Source organism: Bombyx mori, chromosome 7 (genome assembly GCF_030269925.1).
Source record: "Bombyx mori chromosome 7, ASM3026992v2".
Classification (NCBI taxonomy): domain Eukaryota; kingdom Metazoa; phylum Arthropoda; class Insecta; order Lepidoptera; family Bombycidae; genus Bombyx; species Bombyx mori.
Window position 1 is genome coordinate 9,133,106 of NC_085113.1, and position 22,461 is coordinate 9,155,566.

At 37.1% G+C, this 22,461-nt stretch overlaps 1 protein-coding gene across 4 annotated transcripts in view; it reads left to right on the forward strand.

Annotated features, from left to right (window-relative positions):
* The window catches only part of LOC101737410 (katanin p60 ATPase-containing subunit A-like 1), a 49,975-nt gene that overhangs the window by 12,873 nt on the left and 14,641 nt on the right, over positions 1–22,461 (forward strand). Inside the window, exons 1-2 of one of the 4 annotated variants that reach the window (XM_038011989.2) lie at positions 10,792–10,929; positions 11,724–11,829. In XM_038011989.2, coding sequence (XP_037867917.1) covers positions 11,736–11,829 — 94 coding nt within the window. In that variant the 5' untranslated portion in view covers positions 10,792–10,929; positions 11,724–11,735. Of the gene's footprint in view, positions 1–10,791; positions 11,026–11,723; positions 11,830–22,461 lie in introns of those variants that run through there. The other 3 variants (XM_038011987.2, XM_038011988.2, XM_038011985.2) reach the window with 3 other exon arrangements.

Below are 22,461 nucleotides of genomic sequence, written 5' to 3' on the forward strand. Positions count from 1 at the left end.
TCAAACCGAAACGCATTACTGCTTCACGGCAGAAATAGGCGGGGCGGTGGTACCTACCCGCGCGAACTCACAAGAGGTCCTACCACCAGTAATTACGCAAATTATAATTTTTCGGGTTTGATTTTTATTACACGATGTTATTCCTTCACCGTGGAAGTCAATCGTGAAAATTTGTTAAGTATGTATTTCATTAGAAAAATTGGTACCCCCCTGCGGGATTCGAACACCGGTGCATCGCTCGATACGAATGCACCGGACGTCTTATTCTTTAGGCCACGGCGACTAATAAAACGTAGATTATCCACAAATTAACAAAGAAAAAGCGACGTGATATTCCCTCATACCCATCTTCCCTAGTCTACGACGCGTGCTGTAGATTTAGCGTTAGATTTCAGCGTGATAACGTGTGAACATTGACTAATACAGTAGGAGCTACCAACAACGGACTTTGAATGCAATAAAATAATTTGTGATAATACAAAGAAGTAAGTAGGAACATGACGTATGTATATACAATATAATGATAACGTTTGGTCACCTATTAACAACGCACGGACAACGTTTACATTTTATGCCACTATAATTATAAATGGGACTTTTTGGCGGGAACGCGAGGAGTGAAGTTGTGTGATTTGTTTTATTTTGTCTATTTCGTGTTTTTTCAGGTTTAAATGTGTAATAACGGTGGTTTATTAACTGTTTAATAACTGTGAAAGTGCACAAATGTGGGAAAATGAAACAAAGCTGCTGGACGTAACTTCTCGGGTTCCTCCAAAAAGTCCACTGAAAAAATCTCAGTAAATGACCACCATTTTACTGCGATTATATTTCATCCCATATCATCTCATTTCATTTAATTTCATCCCAGTTGATTAATGTCTGAAATTAATCATCTTCATTTCATTTCACTCCATTTTATCATTTTTCATAAAAATATGAGTATAAATTAAAATAAGACATGACTTAAAGGTCTTAGTTACCAGGTCATAAAATCCATTAAAAAAATAATTTTAAATAAGTATATATGTACTTGAAAACACCAGTAAAGGAAACGCAAAAGTTTCGATCTATTTCTAGAAAAACAGTAGTCGGCTTAATATTCAAATGTTGATGAACACCGCCTTAGTTGTCCGTTATCACGAAAACTGTAAAGTATGCGAAACGTCGGAAATAACAATAATATAATGATAATAAAAACGCGTGATTTAAAAATACTTTTACGGCTTAGTAAAAGTACCTATTTGAATTACATAATAATATGTCTGCAGCTCATAAAAATCGAAGAAAATACTATTTGAAAATCATTAGTTGCCTTCCATTGCTTTCGATGGTTTAGCTTGAGCTGTTTATAAATAAAAAAATTGTGAATACTTGTCATTATAGTACTCACTGTAAAAATGAAGATTTGCTTAATCCTGTGATTCCAATGTAGGTCATCGGTGCCCTACGCGGCGCACATTTTTTTTTCCTATCTAAGCTGATAGCCTTGAGAGGCTTATCAGCGTCGCCTTAACTAGTAGGTGAGCTCATGGGGCTCAAACCTGACGACGTTGCTAACACGAACCCTAGCGAGAGCCGTGCTTCGCAGAATCTACTACCGGATCGGAAACGTGACCCACTGAGAAGATCCGGCGAGAAACTCAGTGGGCTGTGTCTGAGGGTTAATTTACTCGTCGAGCCCTTCATCGCAAGCGACGGGTTCGACGAGAACGATGACCGGGTTCGGCGCACTAAAGTAATTATGTCGATTTATGTCTTACTAAGCGCCTGGATTGCCCAAGTTTACCTTCTTGTATTTTTAATATGTCTTTTGGGTATCTTAGAAATAGGTTAATTCGCAGTATCTTCGGATTCGTTTTTTCCAGAGTCTGATCGTTATTCTGGTGCCTTTGTAACAGAAATTGACGTAATTACTTCAGTGCGCCACATAAGGCACCGGTGATCGACGTGGCAGTCAAAGGATTGAAGTACTATCACCCTGTAATTGAAGCCACGTAATATACAGCTGCAATTTAAAAAAAACACTAGGCCATAAATTTTTAGTTATGTTTCGCTTGAAGAGTGTGAACGCTGTCTGTATCGTGTTTCATCGCGATATATGCCTGTGGCCGGGTCTAGGTCGCATACCTTGCTTGTCGTTTCTACGCAGCGCCAAACCAAACCACCTTAGTACATATTTTTTAGGGAAGAAAGGTAACTGGTAGCCCGGAGGCTTTTCCAGTTTCACCGGGACAGGTGAGCGAGCAAAGGCTCAGCCAGGAGAGGTGGGATTAGCCAACAGCTGCCCGAGCGTCTCTGAATGAGACCTAAGAGCTCAAGAGCAGCTGCTTCTACTACGTTAATATAGTGAAAGCTTAGACTCATCACTGAATATATATCTCGATTTGCGCTTCCTATAATATAATAAGGCATAGATTGCGTGCTATGAAAGAAACATTTTTTCTTTCTTTTTTATTGCTTAGATGGGTGGATGAGCTCACAGCCCACCTGGTGTTAAGTGGTGACTGGAGCCCATAGACATCTACAACGTAAATGCGCCACTCACCTTGAGATATAAGTTCTATGTCTCAGTATAGTTACAACGGCTGCCCCACTCTTCAAACCGAAACGCATTACTGCTTCACGACAGAAATAGGCAAGGTGGTGGTACATACCCGTGCGGACTCAAGAGGTCCTACCACCAGTAAATGAATGACATGAACAGAACATGAAATGAACAATGAATTTGGTCATTTCTTATTTCTTCAAAAAATCTGTTCGTCTTTTTTGTACTCTACTACAACGCTTATGCTGTATATGTAAGTAATAATAATGGGTATTTTTTTATAAAAATTCAATCGAATCTTAATAATTATTAATTAATAATATCGAATTTTCATCATCGAGCCTATCACATGACACAATTTTAATGGAACAAATTTTGTTTTTTCGTTTTCCTGGCGATAATTAAGCATGTCAATGTACTTGTTTTTTGCGTCTAACTAATACGGAAAATGATTAATCGATACTTAATTATATCACAAGCATTCTCAAAGATAATTATTATTAGGATTATCTAAGCGTCTCGTGCATGTTTGGCTAATGCGTAAATAGTGGTTTCATTATTCAATACTTTATCACCTGTGAACTCATAACGTCGATAACGTATCGAGATGTTGAAAGTCAAAGATTATCATGAAACCCGTCATACTGTTTCTGACCGTTGCGTTTTCAAGAAAGACTTCCTAATGTGAAAGTTCTTATATCGAGCGGATTATATCGGTAGGCGAACCGAATGTTTTTTAACCGACTTCACAAAAGGAAAAGGTTCTCAATTCGACTGTATGTTTTTTTAAATTATGTTTGTTACCTCATAACTTTTGACTGGGTGAATCGATTTTGATGATTATTTTTTTATTAGAAAGCTGACGCTTTAGTCCAGTTCTGATAATGATATCCATGAGAAAATAATAAGTCTTAAATTTGCATTAAGTGTGCGACAAATAGGTGAATAACTATATCACGTCAACCGATTACGATGATTATTGTTTTTAGCGTATATTAATTTGTTTTGGAATATCTTTTTTTTTCTATTTGAAGTCGGTTTTTGTTAAAGCATGTCTATTTACTAATTATGTTGAGATCTTTTGCAAAACTCTAGGTTTGTATCGCTTGTCAACTTATCTTTAATTTGTGTATACTTAGTCTGGCCGTAAATACTATTAAAATTAAAAATAAACAAAATATTACATTTGAATTTGGAATCTGTCATTTTTATATGATTGCTCATTGAGTTTTCTCATTTTGGCGCCAATACATTGTACAATATTTTGCGATATTAAAATGGAGTGGGGTGATAAAGAAAACCGAATCGCTGTGATTGCATTACACAAAGTAGGTATGGGCCAAATGCAATTTTTAAAACTCTCCATACGCTTGGTATTAGTAAAATGTTTGTGTACCGGGCTATTAATAGGTGCAATGAGACCTCCTCTGTTTGTGACAGAAAAAGATCTGGACGTCCACGTAGTGTTCGTACGAAAAAGGTGGTTAAAGCAGTAAGGGAAAGAATTCGAAGAAATCCTGTCCGAAAGCAAAAGATTTTATCTCGGGAGATGAAGATAGCACCTAGAACCATGTCACGTATTTTAAAAGATGACATAGGACTAGCAGCCTATAAGAGAGGTACTGGTCATTTCTTAACTGATAATTTAAAAGAGATTAGGGTGGTAAAATCGAAACAACTACTGAAGCGGTACGCAAAGGGAGGTCATAGAAAAATTTTGTTTACGGATGAGAAAATTTTTACAATGACCGAAATGACCGTATTTATGCTCAAAGCTCTAAGGAAGCTTCCCAATTAGTCGACAGAGTGCAACGTGGGCACTATCCGACTTCAGTGATGGTTTGGTGGGATATTAGCTATGAAGGAGTGACTGGGTCATACTTTTGTGAAAAAGGTATCAAAACATCGGCACAAGTGTATCAAGATACCATTTTTGAGAAGGTAGTGAAGCCCCTTAACAACACCATGTTCAATAATCAAGTATGGTCCTTCCAGCAAGACTCTTCGCCAGCTCATAAAGCTCGGTCTACACAGTCTTGGTTGGAAACGAACGTTTCGGACTTCATCAGAGCTGAAGACTGGCCGTCGTCTAGTCCCGATCTTAATCCGCTGGATTATGATTTATGGTCAATTTTAGAGAGTACGGTTTGCTCTAAACGCCATGATAATTTGGAGTCCCTAAAACAATCCGTACGATTGGCAGTGAAAAAATTTTCCCATGGAAAGAGTGCGTGCTTCTCTGGCCTCAACGTTTATAGGACTGTATTGCAGCCATTGGAGACCACTTCGAATAAGCTTTTTATACTTTAAATTGTTTTATATTTATGTATTAAACGAACACACTGTAAAAGTAATAAATGTTATTTGCAATAAATAAAAAATTATTTTTAATTGTAACAGTATTTATGGCCAGACTAAGTATATAAAAATGTATGTAATTAAAAAGCTAGCTCAGTTTAAATTGCTCTTTTGTTAAATCTTCTGTTCGCGTCACCATAGTAAGGTAATACATATATAAAAGTTTTTAAATATTCTACCCACAATGTTATTGAATATTTCAGGTTATTATAAACAAAATTATGGGTATTATAGTTCATATCAATATCGAATACAAATTTGGACCTATAATTTATGCGAGATGCTATTACGTTTTGTGTGTTTACAAACAAACACACTGCAGATCGGTGTTTTGTAAAGATATATTGAAGTCATGGCTATAGATTAGGGGTTCCCAAACTTATTTTGTCTACTGCCCACTTTGAGCATAAATTATTTTTAGGATCCCTATTTTTTCACCTACTTAAAAACCACTATACCGACAGCTCAGTCGGTGTCTAAGAGTCCTCCTAGATGAAATTACAAATCGTCTCGTAAGCCTCTACACAACGCCCCCTTTTTTTCTGGGTCTCTTACCGCCCGCCCCCCTTTAAGTCTGCAGCGCCCACAAGGGGGCGTTATCGCCCACTTTGGGAAAGGCTGCTATAGATCATATTGAGCCATAATAATGTTTGTGTAACGAAGAAATATTTACAATAAAATTTTGAACAGTATCAGACAAGCTTAATTTTCATATATTTGACCTCTTTAGTTTAGTACCCGCGTTTTTAGGGTGGTATTATACATAGTTCTTATTAGGGGGAGCGTTTCTGTCTCCGGACCTTCTACAACGTGTCGATAAGATAACAAAAATCGTTATATCGTTGAAAATGTGTTTTTTTTTTAATAGATGACTTTAATTATATAGCTCTTGGGGTGGCATTATCGTCTTCCTGCTATTAAATAAGCATTCAAGTAATTATCCCCTCGAGTTATCGACATTGTCAGTTCAGTGTTTACTCGCACGTTCAAAAAAAACAGCAATTTTACGCTATAAAGAGATCATGATAATTTGTAGGGCCAAAAATATACTCACATCAAATATAAATACGCAATTTTAGTTTTTACCAAACTTCTTCTGAATTCAAAAATTTGGGTCTGCGCAGGCCCTCCTGGTGTGAATTGGTTACCAGAGTAGGTTATCGAAACCTGAATGCTTCTGGAGATAGAAGTTCGAAGTCTCAAAGAAATTAATATAATGCTTCTCCCACCCTTGAAACTGGAATGCGCGATTAGGTTCTTCGTCGAATAAAATTAAACTAGTGGTCCCGCGGTAGTCGAAATTCGACTATAATTAATTGGAATTGTAAGTTTGTACACTATTATGATTGTATTTTATACTTCTATAATTACAAATTTCGCCAAGACTACACTATAAAAAATATTAACTAAGACAAACAATATTTAATCTCAATTTGACAACAGACGTCAAGAACAAAAGTTTGACAATAAATAGTATGCATGCGTGTGTGCGTCAAATACATGGTATGTAGCGTGTGTAATATTTTCTTTATTGATTTAATGTATCTTTTATGCATTTTAAAAAAAAAATATTAGCATTGTGCACTTTTTCTCTTTATTCTATATAAGTGTGGAAAATTTCATACTCCTCCGTCCGCGCAATTTTCGTAAAAAGGGATACAAAGTTTTTGCTTCACGTATTAATTAATATATAGGTATAGTTGGAATTACTCTCGCAGATTTACAATGCGGCCTGGGATCACCAGCATTGTGCCACAATGCTTCACATTAATAAATCGTAATAAATCATTGGAACGCATACCAATACATAGTTACGTGATTACAAATCACATGTAATTAAATTGTTACACTTTTACTGGCGCGCTGGTGGGCGATGCGTTTTTCACCAAGCATTTGCATATTAGCGTTCTATCTATCACACGTAACTGTATGATTAGAATCGAAAATTACAGTTTTTCATACGATAATGTTTCGATAACGCTTATAAACAATGCGGTTTTTTTTTTCTGGGGATCTCCTCATGCGGAATGAACATGATGGAAAGAAGTGAATAATATCGACTATATTATGTTATAGCGAAGTAGGTACTTGCGCTTTGGAAGAGTGTGTTTTGAACCGTTACTCTATAATAGGTATTTCGACTTCGTGGTTCAAGACGAAAAGGCTTAGGGCCAAATTTTGAGGTGTCATCAGGTTCGTAGGTACTTGACGCCGGGTCGATCCTGAGTCAGCCGTTTCTTTTCAATATTTAATTGCGATTCGGTATTCTCGACGCGGAAACCCTAAACGTAAATAGACAGGTAACCGCATCGCCTACCTGAGCGGCTACGCGAGTCCTAGCAAGAGTAGTCCTTCGCTGAATCTACCAATAGATCAGAATCGCGAGCCACTGAGAAGATCCGACGAGAAACTGGACTCTGGCATTTTATTTTGTGCACAATATTGATTGCTTCGGCAGATTTAGTAGTCATCGTGGCCTAAAGGATAAGACGTCCGGTGCATTCGTGTTGAAGCGATGCAACGGTGTTCGAATCCCGCAAGCAGGTACCAATTTTTCTAATGAAATACGTACTCACCAAATGTTCACGATTGACTTCCACGGTGAAGGAATAACATCGTGTAATAAAAATCAAACCCGCAAAATTATAATTTGCGTAATTACTGGTGGTAGGACCACTTGTGAGTCCGCGCGGATAGGTACCACCGCCCTGCTTATTTCTGCCGTGAAGCAGTAATGCGTTTCGGTTTGAAGGGTGGGTCAGCCGTTGTAACTATACTGAGACTTTAGAACTTGTATCTCAAGGTGGGTGGCGCGTCTACGTTGTAGATGTCTATGGGCTCCAGTAACCACTCAACACCAGGTGGGCTGTGAGCTCGTCCACCAATCTAAGCAATAATAAAAAAAGATAAGTTTGTGCATTTACAAAGAACTTCACGGCCTTCCCGATTTTATCTCTCCGATTAGTCACGTTCACTAAAAGTTTTCTACTCACGATTGAATCTAAAATATAATACCGGAATCGTTTTTAAAAATGTTTGTAGAACACGCGAGATTCAACTGAAAATTTATCATCACGCCCGCCCCTCACAGCGGCCGTGGATAACCAACTTTGATGCCACATACGACTTCCAAAATTAGATTTGTAACTATTTCTTCGTTTTAAGGATTAGATGTGAATCCTTGCTTATTCATCCGTAATCTCGGCGCTATATATTGTGATACAAACTATCTTGTTTTGTAAGGACTGTAATCTATATATTAATACGTGAAGCAAAAATTTTGTACTCCTTTTTACGAAAATTGCGCGGACGGATGAGTATGAAATTTCCCACACTTATAGAGAATATAGAGAATAAGTGCATAATGCTATTATTATTTTTTAAACAATGCATAAAAGATAAATTAAATCAACAAAGAAAACATTACACACACTACCATGTATTTGACACACATAAATATACTCTTTGTTTATTGTCAAACTTAGTCAAATTGTGAATAGATTAGTGTTGTTTATCTTTAATATTGCGAGTATTTGTTTATAGCAGTGTTTTCAACCTTTTTTTTTGTTGCGGCACATATTTAACGATTTCAAAATTTGGCGGCACACAAAAAAAAAAGATAAAAACTATTTACTTACTACAACACCCTGAATAAATAGTTTGTAAAAAAATTTTAATATACGAAATAAACTAAAATATACTATAATTTTTTTTTGTGGATTTAAATATATATTCATGTTTAAAATATTTTTCTTTTAAAATGATATAATTTAATAATATTAACATTATTATATATTCCCAAAATTTGGCGGCACACAAAAGTGCCACGGAACAGTGGTTGAGAATCACTGGTCTATAGTGTAGTCTTGACAAAATCTGTAACAATCGGACCATAATAAGCCTCGGAAGGAATAATGTTGAAACTTATTATTTCAATTAATTATAGTCGAATTTCGCCTAATGCGGGACCACTAGTAAACATAAATATAAACGAGGGAAATTAGTAAAATTAGTAATGTTCTAAAAACGAAAATCGGGTGCCGGGCGATTTGGCTAATGTGTAAAGGTACCTTATAAGGAAACTGTGTTGCTTGAATGTCTTTATGTAAAAATTCGAAATTGTCATTACGTATTTCGGTAGAATTAATTACCTTCACAAATCGATGCCTCCAATGAACACTACGCTAACTCCAAATTCGTAGGTTTACAGGAGGAGCGTTTAAACGAAAAAAGTTGATAAAATCTTTATTATTGCAGATATATTTATGGTTTTTTCTTGTGTAACTAGCTGATTTACTCGTGCTTCGAACCCCATCAATAATGATTAGTTGTAATACTTTTAGCATAGTGAAGCGATTTGCGTGGAAAACGAAAATTTCAAAATTTTGAGTCAGAGTAGTGTTCATTGGAGGCATCGAAATATTATACTGATTTTAATATTTTACGAAAAATTATTTAAGTAAGACTTAAGGTTGATTATAATCCGTGAAATGTTCGATATTAATTTTTTTTCAGTAAATCGTGATTGCCGCGCTAATAATTCGTAAATGTTTGTTTTTTTGAATTCATACTATTTAAAAAAAAACAATTCTTACTCACATTTAAGCTAAAGCAACCTTAGTTCGTTTACTAAGAGTTTACTTCGATACATAACGCGTTATGAAATAAAAGCATTTGACGATTGTAATTCATCAGTTTCATTGCAATAAATAACGTTTCTAATTTCTCAGAAAAACTTTCGAGTTAGAACGTAATTGTATATAAGTACCTACACTACTTTAGTTGTATGCTATCTGGCATGTTATCGTTGCATTGTTTGTTATTATGCACCTTGAAGTTATCTGGTACTAGCGACCCGCCCTCGCTTCGCTTCGGAAACATTAAAACACACATGAAACCAAAAAAATAAAATAAAAAAAAAGTAGCCTATGTTCATCAGCGACAATGTCGGCTTCTAATGGAAAAAGAATTTTTCAAATCGGTCCAGTAGTTTCGGAGCCTATTCGAAACAAACAAACAAACAAACAAATCTTTCCTCTTTATAATATTAGTATAGATATAGATATAGATGGGCACTATGACTTTAGCCGATTTAGCACCTTTTACTGGTGGTAGGACCTCTTGTGAGTCCGCACGGGTAGGTACCACCACCCCGCCTATTTTTGCCGTTAAGCAGTAATGCGTTTCGATTTGAAGGGTGGGGCAGCCGTTGTAACTTTATCGAGACCTTAGAATGTATATCTCAAGGTGGGTGGTGCATTTACGTTGTAGATGTCTATGGGCTCCAGTAACCACTTAACACCAGGTGGGCTGTGAGCTCGTCCACCAATCTAAGCAAAAAAAAAACCTATAAGGTACAAAGTGAATCAATCATCTTTTAACACGTTCCTTTTCGTAACCACGTGTTTTTACGGCGAGAAAGCAATATTGTAAATTAAATGTGGCATTTATGTGTATAATATTGCATGTAAAAAACTTCCGTATACGGAATCAGAGATTTATATGTTCGTACAAAGGCGGTTTTTGATGTGGTTTAGGTCACCCAGTCTAATTCAGGGGCTGGATATAAGCCAAGCATTTGTTCTATTGTCGAGTATATTCGGCATGGTCGTTTTTTATTGTGCCTCTCGGCTGTCATGCGGCTCAGGAGTCATTGAACCCCCGAACACCGTGCCCGATACATAAGTGACGCATATCAATTCACAAATCCGAGCAGGGCGCACTGATACCGCGTCACGCATCCACAATCGATTATCGCCTTTAAAACGTCCCTCAAAAGAACGTTAATCGTGTGTTACGTGAATAGTGAAAGTGTTACTCGATAGTGGGTAGTTCTAATTACCGCCCAGCGCTCTGTTTTGACGGCCTTCGGGTAATTAAACTAATATGTAACTTGGTCAAGGAAACGTTGGCCGCGTGTTAAATTCAATTGTTTTTTACCCCGTAAAACCTTATTTAAGTTAAGCTGGAAATAAGTGGAAATGGTCGTGCCGTAACCGAAGTGTTTCGAGATACGTGTGGGAAGAGTAATAACATATATTTTTTTGTTTATTGTAAGACGTGGGCGATTGTTTGCGGGCAGTTGAGAATTTCACTTTTATGAAGACTCATTGGCTACGTACGTACGTTATTGTGTATTGATTGATGTTCAATTAAAATAATCGTTTAATAAATCCGATATGCTTCGTGTGAGCCTTGAGTTTTTTTAATAATTAAAAAAAAGTTTCAGCTTTGCCGGCGTCGTCGACGCGAAAAGTGAAATTTGTTTAAACTTAAACAGCAGTAGTAACGTAATTGGTGGTGAAGATTAATATTGAATATGCAATTTCGAAAAGGGCACATGTCGCATATTTTGACAAATACGTTTTTTCATATACATGTAGTTTGGAGGCTTACCTACACCCATTTTATAATGATTCCAGTAATTTTCAATTGCCAATTAACACTAAAATATATCTCAAAAGTTAATATTGTAAATTTTACGCTGCTTTAGAAAATAATCAGTTTTTTTCATTTCCTGAAAATTTTAAATTTTTTAAATTTTTTTATTGCTTGGATGGTTGGACGAGCTCAAGGCCCACCTGGTGTTAAGTGGTTACTGGAGCCCATAGACATCTACAACGTAAATGCGCCACCCACCTTGAGATATAAGTTCTAAGTTCTCAGTATAGTTACAACGGCTACCCCACCCTTCAAACCGAAACGCATTACTGCTTCACGGTAGAAATAGGCAGGGTGGTGGTACCTACCCGTGCGGACTCACAAGAGGTTCTACCACCAGTAAAAAGATTAATTAATGCCGAGACGTTATTTGTTTCAGGTACAAAAACAGATGGCTCGCGAGTATGAACAGCTGAAGGCGACGGTCGCGACGCTGCAGATGTTCCAGCACGAAGGCGAGAAAGCGATCACGCCGCTCACCGGAAGTGAGTACTGTGTGCTTAGTGCGAGTTTTTTAACGTTCTCGATAGCGTAAAAGTTAATCCACTTAACTTTGTATGCAGTCACAGCGCCCCTAGCGTAGGCAAACGATCCCATTCCATACAAATATGAGTTAACTTTTACGCTATCGAGAACGTTAAAAAACTCGCACTAAGCACACTGTTCAATAATTTAAGCCTTATTCTTTAGGTTATAATATGGCCTTATTCTTTAAGTCGTTCATTATAATAGCCTGTTACGTCAACAGTGAGTCGCCACGTGAACTCACGTGCCTTTCCATTCCGTTTTTGAATTTTCCTAATTAGATTACTTGACAGTGATGTTCAGAATTCACTACGACTTCATAGTCAATATACGGACTTAACTTCTGGCATTGCTAAAGTCCATGGGCGACGGTAACCACTCACCATCAGGTGGGCCGTGCGCTCGTCTGCCTAAAAGGGCAATAAAAAAAAAAGAAAGATGTGGTGTCGTGGGACACCAGGTGGGAACGAAGTTCCTTCGGCTAATGTAGAATCGACACAATTTGCAAAAAAAAAGTCGTGCTCAATTTTATGTAGGTTTTCTTGATTTTTCTCTTAAATTTTGCTGATTAGTTTTTATTTAAGTATAGGAAAGTATTTAGGAAATTCAGTATTTTAGGAAATAATAAATTACGTAAAATAGAAAGAGAATGGATGAGAGAACAAAAAGAAAGAGGGAGAAAGAGAAAGGTATTATACACTACTCGCTTGTGTATACGACTGTCGCGCCTGCGCACGTCTCATTTAACGGTTTTATTCCACGCACTTTTTTCCACGGATTTTTTCTTACGGTTTTACTATCACATTTTTTTCAGTTCGGTCGCGCAGCAAAATCCCTATCCCCTCCAAGCCTGCCGTAAGGAACTTCGTTCCAAAAACTTTTTATATTTATGTAGTAAAATAGCAACATAAGTCCGTATATTGAAGATGCAGACACATGAATAATTCAACGCAATTATCATCAATTAGAAGATCGTCACCTTTTCCTGACTTCGTCACTTTTAGGACAAAACTACGAATATCTTATTTTCCAGGGCAGCCGTTGTGACTATACTGAGACCTTAGAACTATATCTCAAGGTGTGTGGCGCATTTACGTTGTAGATGTCTATGGGCTCCAGTAACCACTTAACACCAGGTGGGCTGTGAGCTCGTCCACACACCTAAGCAATAAAAAAAAAAGACCTTATAGATGTCTATGGGCTCCGGGAACCACTTAACACCAGATGGGCTGTGAGCTCGTCCAACCACCTATACAATAAAAAAATTGTTTGAAAAATACAAAAGTTATTGGAATGAATTAACAAAGAAAATGGTTTTCAAAACTTTTAATTTAATCAGCATTATAATGAAAGGTAATTTTATAATAAAAATTAAACCAGTTTTATTCTACCAAAGGATCTTGGGCATGACGTGGGAGGAACTAGAACAGACTGCCCAAGACCGATGTAATTGGAAAAATTTGATTCGAGCCCCACACCCCAGTAGAGGGTAATAGGAAAGAATGATGATGATGAAAGGAATCAAGGCATAGAGTCAGCTTGCATCTCAAGCATTAACATTTTTTTTGTACATCTTACCAAGCAACCATGGTAATGCGGAACCCAATTTTTTGTTGAAAAAAAAAAAGTTTTCGTGCAATCAATTTTTGCGTAATTACTGACTATGAATTCTAGAACAAAGGAACATCGAAAATAATCACACACTTTATGCTTTTCGCGCGTGATCTATCGATTTCATATCTGAAGCTATATTTTTTTACGATTTTTAAAACCCACATTTGGTATGAACAATTTCAATTCAGAATTCAGCTTTTTATCTATCTATCTATCTATATATATAAAAATGAATTGCTGTTCGTTAGTCTCGCTAAAACTCGAAAATTTGGCTAATTTTGGTCTTGAATTATTTGTGGAAGTCCAGGGAAGGTTTAAAAGGTAGATAAATATGAAAATGCTCGGAATGTAATAAAAATAACAATTTTGTTTTCCCTTTGATGTGTCCCCCGTCGCTTCGGACGTATTCCTTTTGTTTGTTTTAAGTTTATATTATACAAAAGTTAAGGGCTTTTATTTATCGATTGAGACACTTTTAAGTCTGCCGGGTCAGCTAGTGTGAAATAAAATTCGACCTAATTAAACGAGTGTTAATGAAACTCACGCTTATCAGTTTTAGTTTAAAACTTGGTCGGTCAGGACGATACGATACACAGACTAAATTAACGTGATAAGGACTTAAAAAGGTTCTGAGCTGTGGATAATGGTTGTAGAATCTCTGTGGTCCAAAGGTCCTAGTCCTAGTCCAGTTTTTTTTTTATTGTCATTGTAGGCAGACGAACATACGGCCCAACTGATGGTAAGTGGTCACCGTCGCTCATGGACGTCAGCAATGCCAGGTTCAGAGCCAAGCCGCTGCCTACCGTTTTCGATACCAATATTTTTTGTCATTGAGCCATAACAAAAAGATTATTTTGTAATCAAGACACCCTATTCGTAATGTAATGCAATTAGGCATACTCTTAAATTTATCTTGTGTAGTCTTTAAAAAGATTACGTGCAATAGCACTATGAAGTCGTCGTGGCCTAAAGGATAAGACGTCCGGTGCATTCGTGTTGAGCGGTGTAATTTTCGAATTTAAAACATGTTAAAAGAAAAACGCAGGTCGGGTCCGCCGCTAGTCATGATTTAAATAATTTAAAATGAAAAAGCGTACGTAACGATAATGTAATGAAGTCATAAGATTTTTATCTTTATTAGCACATGTCTACAGTAGGTGTTCACGTAAACACGTTAACTGATAATGTAAATGAGATTTGAAGAACTTGCAACGGACATTAGACGCGTACGAGGAACTTTTGTATCTTTAGAGCGTTTAGTATGTGTTTTTGTTAGCGATAATGGCCCGTACGCGTGATTACTTTAAAGTTTTAATTGCAATAACGCAGCTGCTGTCATATGTGCGTTTAATTCGCGGTAGAAATATGCAATGCACCCAACCGAGCCGGTTCGCAATAGATTGCTGAGAATTTGGGATTTTCGTAGGGAAGTAGACGAGAATATTGATACTTTAAACGGATCATAAAGAATCTGTAGCAGTTTCAGGGAGATGTCGTCACATTTCCATATTAACTGATTGATATACAAATATTATCATGTATCGTAAACGCCGGCCGTGCTATTATCAAATATGCTGCTCACCTACTAGTTAAGGTTACGCTGAATTACCTCTCAAGGCTATCAGCTTAGGTAGGAAAAAGAAATGTACTTTTTCTTCGTACATAACTCCTTCATCAGATGTAATTTCTAAAAAAAAGCCTTTAAACCCAGTGTTTTAAGGTCTAATGTGGTTTATAGGCACATAACACCTTCATTCAAAAACTCAAAAATCTTAAAAATGGTACTTAACCCCTTCATCCACTCGCGTCTTCAATTAGAAATTAAATTATTTTATTTATAGTTTGAGACTTCAATGATCCTTCCAGATATTTTTTTTACTTAAGAGTTTATTTTGAGGATTACCGATGGCCCGAAGGTCTTTCCAGTTCCATCAGGAAAGGTGGGTAAGCAAAGGCTCCGCCAGAATGGGTAGGATTTTCTAAAACCGCTTTCAGACTACGCTATAATATAATAGCATATAGTATATAGCTCATAGCACAACAATATCGCACACCATACATTGTTATAGACACGTTCACACTGTACTGTACTATATATTATTGGCTAATTATAGGCTGCATAGGCTATATATAGGCTGCTATACTATATGGCACTATAGTATAGCGTAGTCTGAAAGCAGCTTTAAACTCCAGATAATAACTGTGATCAGTTATGTACGTAGATAAATTACGATAACGATACGATACGATACTATTTTTTACTAGTGGTAGGACCTCTTGTGAGTCCGCACAGGTAGGTACCGCCACCCTGTCTATTTCTGCCGTGAAGTAATGCGTTTCGGTTTGAAGGGTGGGGTAGCCGTTGTAACATACAGAGACCTTAGAACTTATATCTCGAGGTGGGTGGCGCATTTACGTTGTAGATGTCTATGGGCTCCAGTAACCACTTAACACCAGGTGGGCTGTGAGCTCGTCCATCCATCTAAGCAATAAAAATAAAAAGCCTTTCGCCCCTAGATTTGACAAGCAAAGCGATCCTCTCGTCCATCACATTGAGACGTATCTATCATTAAAAATATTTTTTACTTTTGAACACAGTACCACAGCATTTGTAGAGTTATATAATTAGGAGTCTTCAATGGTCCTTCCAGATAATATAATAACTGTGATTAGTTAATTACGTAGACAAATTTACGGTAATATGTGTCTTCCTCTTAAAATCTGGTTTATTAACAAAAAGTCAAATCAAAATAATTTAACATAACTCAACCCACACAGTAGAACAGATCTTCCAACGCGCTTGAAGGAGGCACAGTCCCCAAGATACTGGCTACGTTGCCTCGTTGGACAGCCAGACTCACTCTCTGTGCAAAGTACCAATATGTGTCTTTATTTTTAAAATACAATAGTACTTTAGGGCCACGTATTAACCGGTCGTCGATTAATAATTCGACACAAAGGTTTCCGTCTACAAGCTCGTAAACCTAATTGATAATATTTGTTTATATATGTTTTTATATGTATATGTTTATGATATGTATATATATATGTATATCTATATATTTATGTATATGTATTTATTTAAGTACGAGTATTTGTATTTATAGATATTATGTATGTTATATATACACATGTTTATGTAATATCACCTTCACACTACACCTACCAAGGTTCATATCTGCACTCCCCTAAGGTAGACTGTTAGAGAATGCCGATGGCATTAAGTCCGCCTTTATACTGTCTAGTATATGAAGTTATAAATAAAAATAATAATAATAATAACTGTGATCAGTTATGTACGTAGATAAATTACAATAATATATTTCTTTATTTTTTTCAATAGTATTTTAGGGCCACGAATTAACCGGTCGTTGATTAATAATTTACCAGAGGTCCCGCAGTAGTCGAAATTCGACTATAATTAATTGGAATTGTAAGTTTGTACACTATTATGATTGTATTTTATACTTCTATAATCACAAATTTCGCCAAGACTACACTATAAAAAATATTAACAAAGACAAACCATATTCTATTCTCTATTTGACAACAGACGTGAAGAACAAAAGTTTGACAATAAATAGTATGCATGCGTGTGTGCGTCAAATACATGGTATGTAGTGTGTGTAATGTTTTCTTTATTGCTTTAATGTATTTTATATGCATTATTTAAAAAAAAAATAGCATTGTGCACTTCTTCTCTATATTCTCTATAAGTGTGGAAAATTTCATACTCCTCCGTCCGCGCAATTTTCGTAAAAAGGGATGCAAAGTTTTTGCTTCACGTATTAATATATAGATAATTCGACACAAAGGTTTCCGTTTACGAGCTCGTAAACCGAATGATGCACGGCCCCGATTCAAGGAAAGCCTCTACAAAGGTTCATCAAACCAATGACACGTTCAATTAACGTACAATCTAACCCGTAAAAGTTCAACGGACGTCAATGTAGGGTTACCACAATGCACTGCTCTGAATAATCCACAGTGCAAATTTTGTTTTTTTCTCTCACAGCCCACCTGGTGTTAAGTGGTTACTGGAGCCCATAGACATCCACAACGTAAATGCGCCACCCACCTTGATATTTTGTTGTATTTATTTAAAAAAATAAAATAGCGTTGATGCATATTATAATGATCTAGTAGTCAATCAAATGCACCCATAATAGCCCACCATAAAATAACATTTTATATCAGTAGCTAAAAATACTTTATTACTATCTACTAATAGAAATAATATCGTATTATAATTTACAAAAATTAATAAGTTAGTTGCTGCGATGCTAATATGTAACTAACGCCGTCGTAGAATCATTAATAACATTTTTACCTACGTAAGCTGATAAGCTTTGTGAGGCTATGTCAGTGTAACCTAACAAGTAGGTGAGCTCACGGGGCCCAAACCTGACGACGTTGCTAACACTAACCCTAGCAAGAGCAGTGCTTCGCAGAATCTTTTTTTTATTATTAGTTTTATTGCTTAGATGGGTGGACGAGCTCACAGTCCACCTGGTGTTAAGTGGTTACTGGAGCCCATAGACATCTACGACGCAAATGCGCCACCCACCTTAGATATCAGTTCGAAGGTCTCAGTATAGTTACAACGGCTGCCCCGCCCTTCAAACCGAATCGTATTACTGCTTCACGGCAGAAATACGTAGGGTGGTGGTCCCGCGCGGACTCACAAGAGGTCTTACCACCAGTAAATCTACCACCGGATCGGAAACGCGACCCACTGATAAGATCCGGCGAGAAACTCAGTGGGCATTAATAACAGCAAGTTTTTAATCTAAAACAAAAGCAATTCATTTCCGTAGCTCCGCGGAAATAAGAGATAATTGTAGTAATGCAATAGAACATGTCCTTACGGAGTTTAATTAAAGTGTGCTACCAGCGTGTACATTTTAATCGACTTTGACCTTCATTGGCGTCCATTCGACACGCTAGTAATGGTGCGTCTTCCATTATGTCACGATTCACGGTACAATGGGTGGAAGGGACCCGATTATTAGGTAACATCGTGAATTGATCAAGGAATTGTCATCGCTAAATAAGACATTGCTATTGTATCGCGTCTGTGGATAATGTTGTTCGTTTGAAAGGGCATCGGTGCGGTTCGAGAATGTCTGAGACGTGTCGATGAACGCGTTTTTGATGATAAGTTCGATTACAATGGTGTTTTAGAATAAAGATCAGAATGTTTTCGTCACATAAATTCGGCAGCTTTAGGCGAAACAGGGTTTTTAAGTTTAAAAAAATGTGTGGTGCGTAGAGATGTTTAGGTTTTTTTTTTATTGCTTAGATGTGTGGACAAGCTCACAGCCCACCTGGTGTTAAGTGGTTACTGGAGCCCATAGACATCTACAACGTAAATGCGCCACAGACCTTGAGATATAGTTCTATGGTCTCAGTATAGTCACAACGGCTGCCCCACCCTTCAAACCTTAGGTATGAATCATGTGCTTTACCATCAAACATCCGTGAGTTTCATTATTAACACGTTGACTGCCTAATAGGTCACCGGTTCCCTACGCGGCGCACTGAACTAATTATGTCGATTTGAGTCACGAAGCGCCTGGATTGCTTAACTTTGCCTCCTTTTGTTTGTTAAAGTATGTTTTCGTCTTTTAGGTCTCTTAGAAATATATTCATTCTCAGTATCATCAAATTCGTTTTTCCAGAGTCTACTAGATATTTCGGCCCCTTATTAAGAAGATCGAATAGAGAAATCGACATAATGACTTCAGTGCGCCACGTAGGGCACCGGTGTTTTACACGGCAGTCAATGTGTTAAGAATCGTTAGGACTTCGGTTATAATTAAAGCAATTTTTCGAACTCTTGCCTCGATGTAGCTGATCTTGACGTATAAGGTCACAAGGAACTCCGGTAACTAAATGCTAAATATATAAACCATATTATTCTCGGCATCTAAACAGTTTCATCAAGAGTTCGAATACATATGGTACATCGCTATGAAAAAGGTTCATAAAGAATTCAAATTTCTTTTTTTTTTATAGCATAGATGGGTGCTCGAGCTCACAGCCCACCTGGTGTTAAGTAGTTACTGGAGCCCATAGACATCTACGACGTAAATGCGCCACCCACCTTGAGATATAAATTCTAAGGTCTCAGTATAGTTACAACGGCTGCCACACCCTTAAAACCGAAACGCATTACCTACTGCTTCACGGCAGAAATAGACGGAGTGGTGGTATCTACCCGCGCGGACTCACAGAGGTCCTTCCACCAGTAATAAAATAAAATAAAATGATATAATCAAATCAAATAATTTCTCCGTAGCGTAAGGAAATTTTAAAGTAATGCTAATATAAGTATATATAGTAATATAAGTAGTATATTTCCCAAGTGCAACAAAGATCGATCGATATCTTGTGACGCATGTGAAATTTATCAAGAACATTCAAAGGCGATTAGAGACTTTTTTAAACGAATCATTTGCGCATACCATTTTCTTATGTAACAAGTTTTTAAGGTTTTGTTTTTAAATTATTGTTGATATTAACTCTGTTATTCATGAGGAATTGTTTGAGATGTTCCTCTCATCTCCTTTATATCATCGCACCTCCCGCCATCGGAACAGAGTTCATCCATATTATCTGGAACCGCTGCGTTCATCGACAGTGCGTTTCCAGAGGTATTTTTTGCCACGTACCATTCGGCTATGGAATGAGCTCTCCTCCACGGTGTTTCCCGAGCGCTATGACATTCTTTAAAAGAGGCTTGTGGAGAGTATTAAGCGGTAGGCAGCGGCTTGGCTCTGCTCCTGGCATTGCTGAAGTCCATGGGCGACGGTAACCACTCACCATCAGCTGGGCCGTATGCTCGTCTGTCTACAAGGGCAATAAAAAAAATAACAAAAGAATAGAGTAAATGGAAAAATTTAATGTTAGGAAATTTAATAATACTTTTTTTCCCTACCTAATGGCTGGTAGCTTAGAAGGCTATTTCAGCCACGCCCGGATGTGTAGATGAGCTCACAGGCTCAGCCTGAGAGAATTTGCCAACACTAGCCCTAGCAAGAGCAGTGTTACACAGAATCGCGATCGGCTGAGAAGATCCGGCGAGAAACTCAACGGGCTAGATTATACTAGCTAGTTTGCTACAGAGCTTTATATAGTAACTTAGGGAGAAAAAAATATACACGTAAAAGAAATATAATAGATTTTTAAAAGAATGTGTGTCATTTTTGTGGGTAATTTAGTAACAACGCAAACTACACTACACGATGCTCTTATCGGTCAAAACAGGACGCGTGTACACATGACATGGCGGTGCACTAAAGTAGGGTAGTTTGCATAAACAGAGCGCTTCCGTATTCTACTGATAAGGAATATAGATATCAACTCGAAAATGTGGAACACCTGTGGAAAACGGTGCATATAATTTTTTTTGCTTCCCAGACAAACTTTTAATTTAATAGTAAGTAGTTTAGTTCCAACCCTTTTAAGCATACATACTGGTGGTGGGACCTCTTGTGAGTCCGCGCGGGTAGGTACCACGGCCCTGCCTATTTCTGCCGTGAAGCAGTAATGCGTTTCGGTTTGACTATACTATACTTGAGACCTTAGAACTTTTATCTCAAGGTGGGTGGCGCATTGACGTTGTATATGTCTATGGGCTCCAGTAACCACTTAACACCAGGTGGGTTATGAGCTCGTCCACCCATATAAGGAATAAATTTATTTATTTCGATTTTACGTATCTTTAATTTTAGGAGACGTGTGCTTACATGCTAATTAATCTGATTTCGATCATTGCTAGATAGGGCTGTAACATTTGTATTCTGTCCTTGTTTAAGGCAATTATCGCTTCATCAATAAAATTTTCATTCGGATGTAACGCGAACGAACTGCATCCACGGTGGATTTGCAAAACTAGTTGGGGTCGGTGATAAAAAAATGTAATTCGCAATAAAACTGAATTATGTTTATTATCAGTTTGCACTTTGCAGGTACGCCAAGCTACTATTTAAACAAGACGAAATACATTACGTAATAATTTGTATCTTCAATAAAACGGGCCGTGAGAATGAAAGAGTCGTAAGTGACGAAACATAATACCGGTGTACACAATAGAACGCTGTGCTGTTCGTGTTATCAATGATAAATATTTAAATTTTTATATTCGAATCTCATTTTCTTTTTATATAATATAAATTTCGAACGAATTCTATAATTTTTGTGAATTTAAGATTGCCAATTTAAAAGAGATCTTTAGGCTTTATAACCTAACTAGCAACCCGCCCTCGCTTCGCTTCGGAAACATTAAAACACACATGAAACAAAAAAAAAAATAAAAAAAAATATGTTCATCAGGGACAATGTCGGCTTCTAACGGAAAAAGAATTTTTCAAATCGGTCCAGTACTTTCGGAGCCTATTCGAAACAAACAAACAAACAAATCTTTCCTCTTTATAATATTAGTATAGAAGAATAAGGCTTAAATTATTGAACAGTGTGCTTAGTGCGAGTTTGTAACGTTCTCGATAGCGTAAAAGTTAACTCAATATGTATGGAGTTGGAACAGCGCCCCTAGCGACAAACGTAAGCAAACGTTTCAACTGCATACAACTTAGAGTTAACTTTTACGATATCGAGAACGTTAAAAAATACGCAATAAACACATTGGCTTCGATTATGAGATAAACGGGCCAAATAATCGTATCTTGGTCTATGTGCGTGTGTGTATGATTAATTATCTATTTGAAGAATTAGCTGACTTGGTTATTAAATCGTTTTCCATCCACCTCTTCTCCCAAACAGGTGAAGTTGGTACAAATGTTTTTTTTTATTGCTTAGATGTGTGGATGAGCTCACAGCCCACCTGATGTTAAGTGGTTACTGGAGCCCATAGACATCTACAACGTAAATGCGCCACACACCTTGAGATATAGTTCTAAGGTCTCAGTATTGTCACAACGGCTGCCCCACCCTTCAAACCGAAACGCATTACTGCT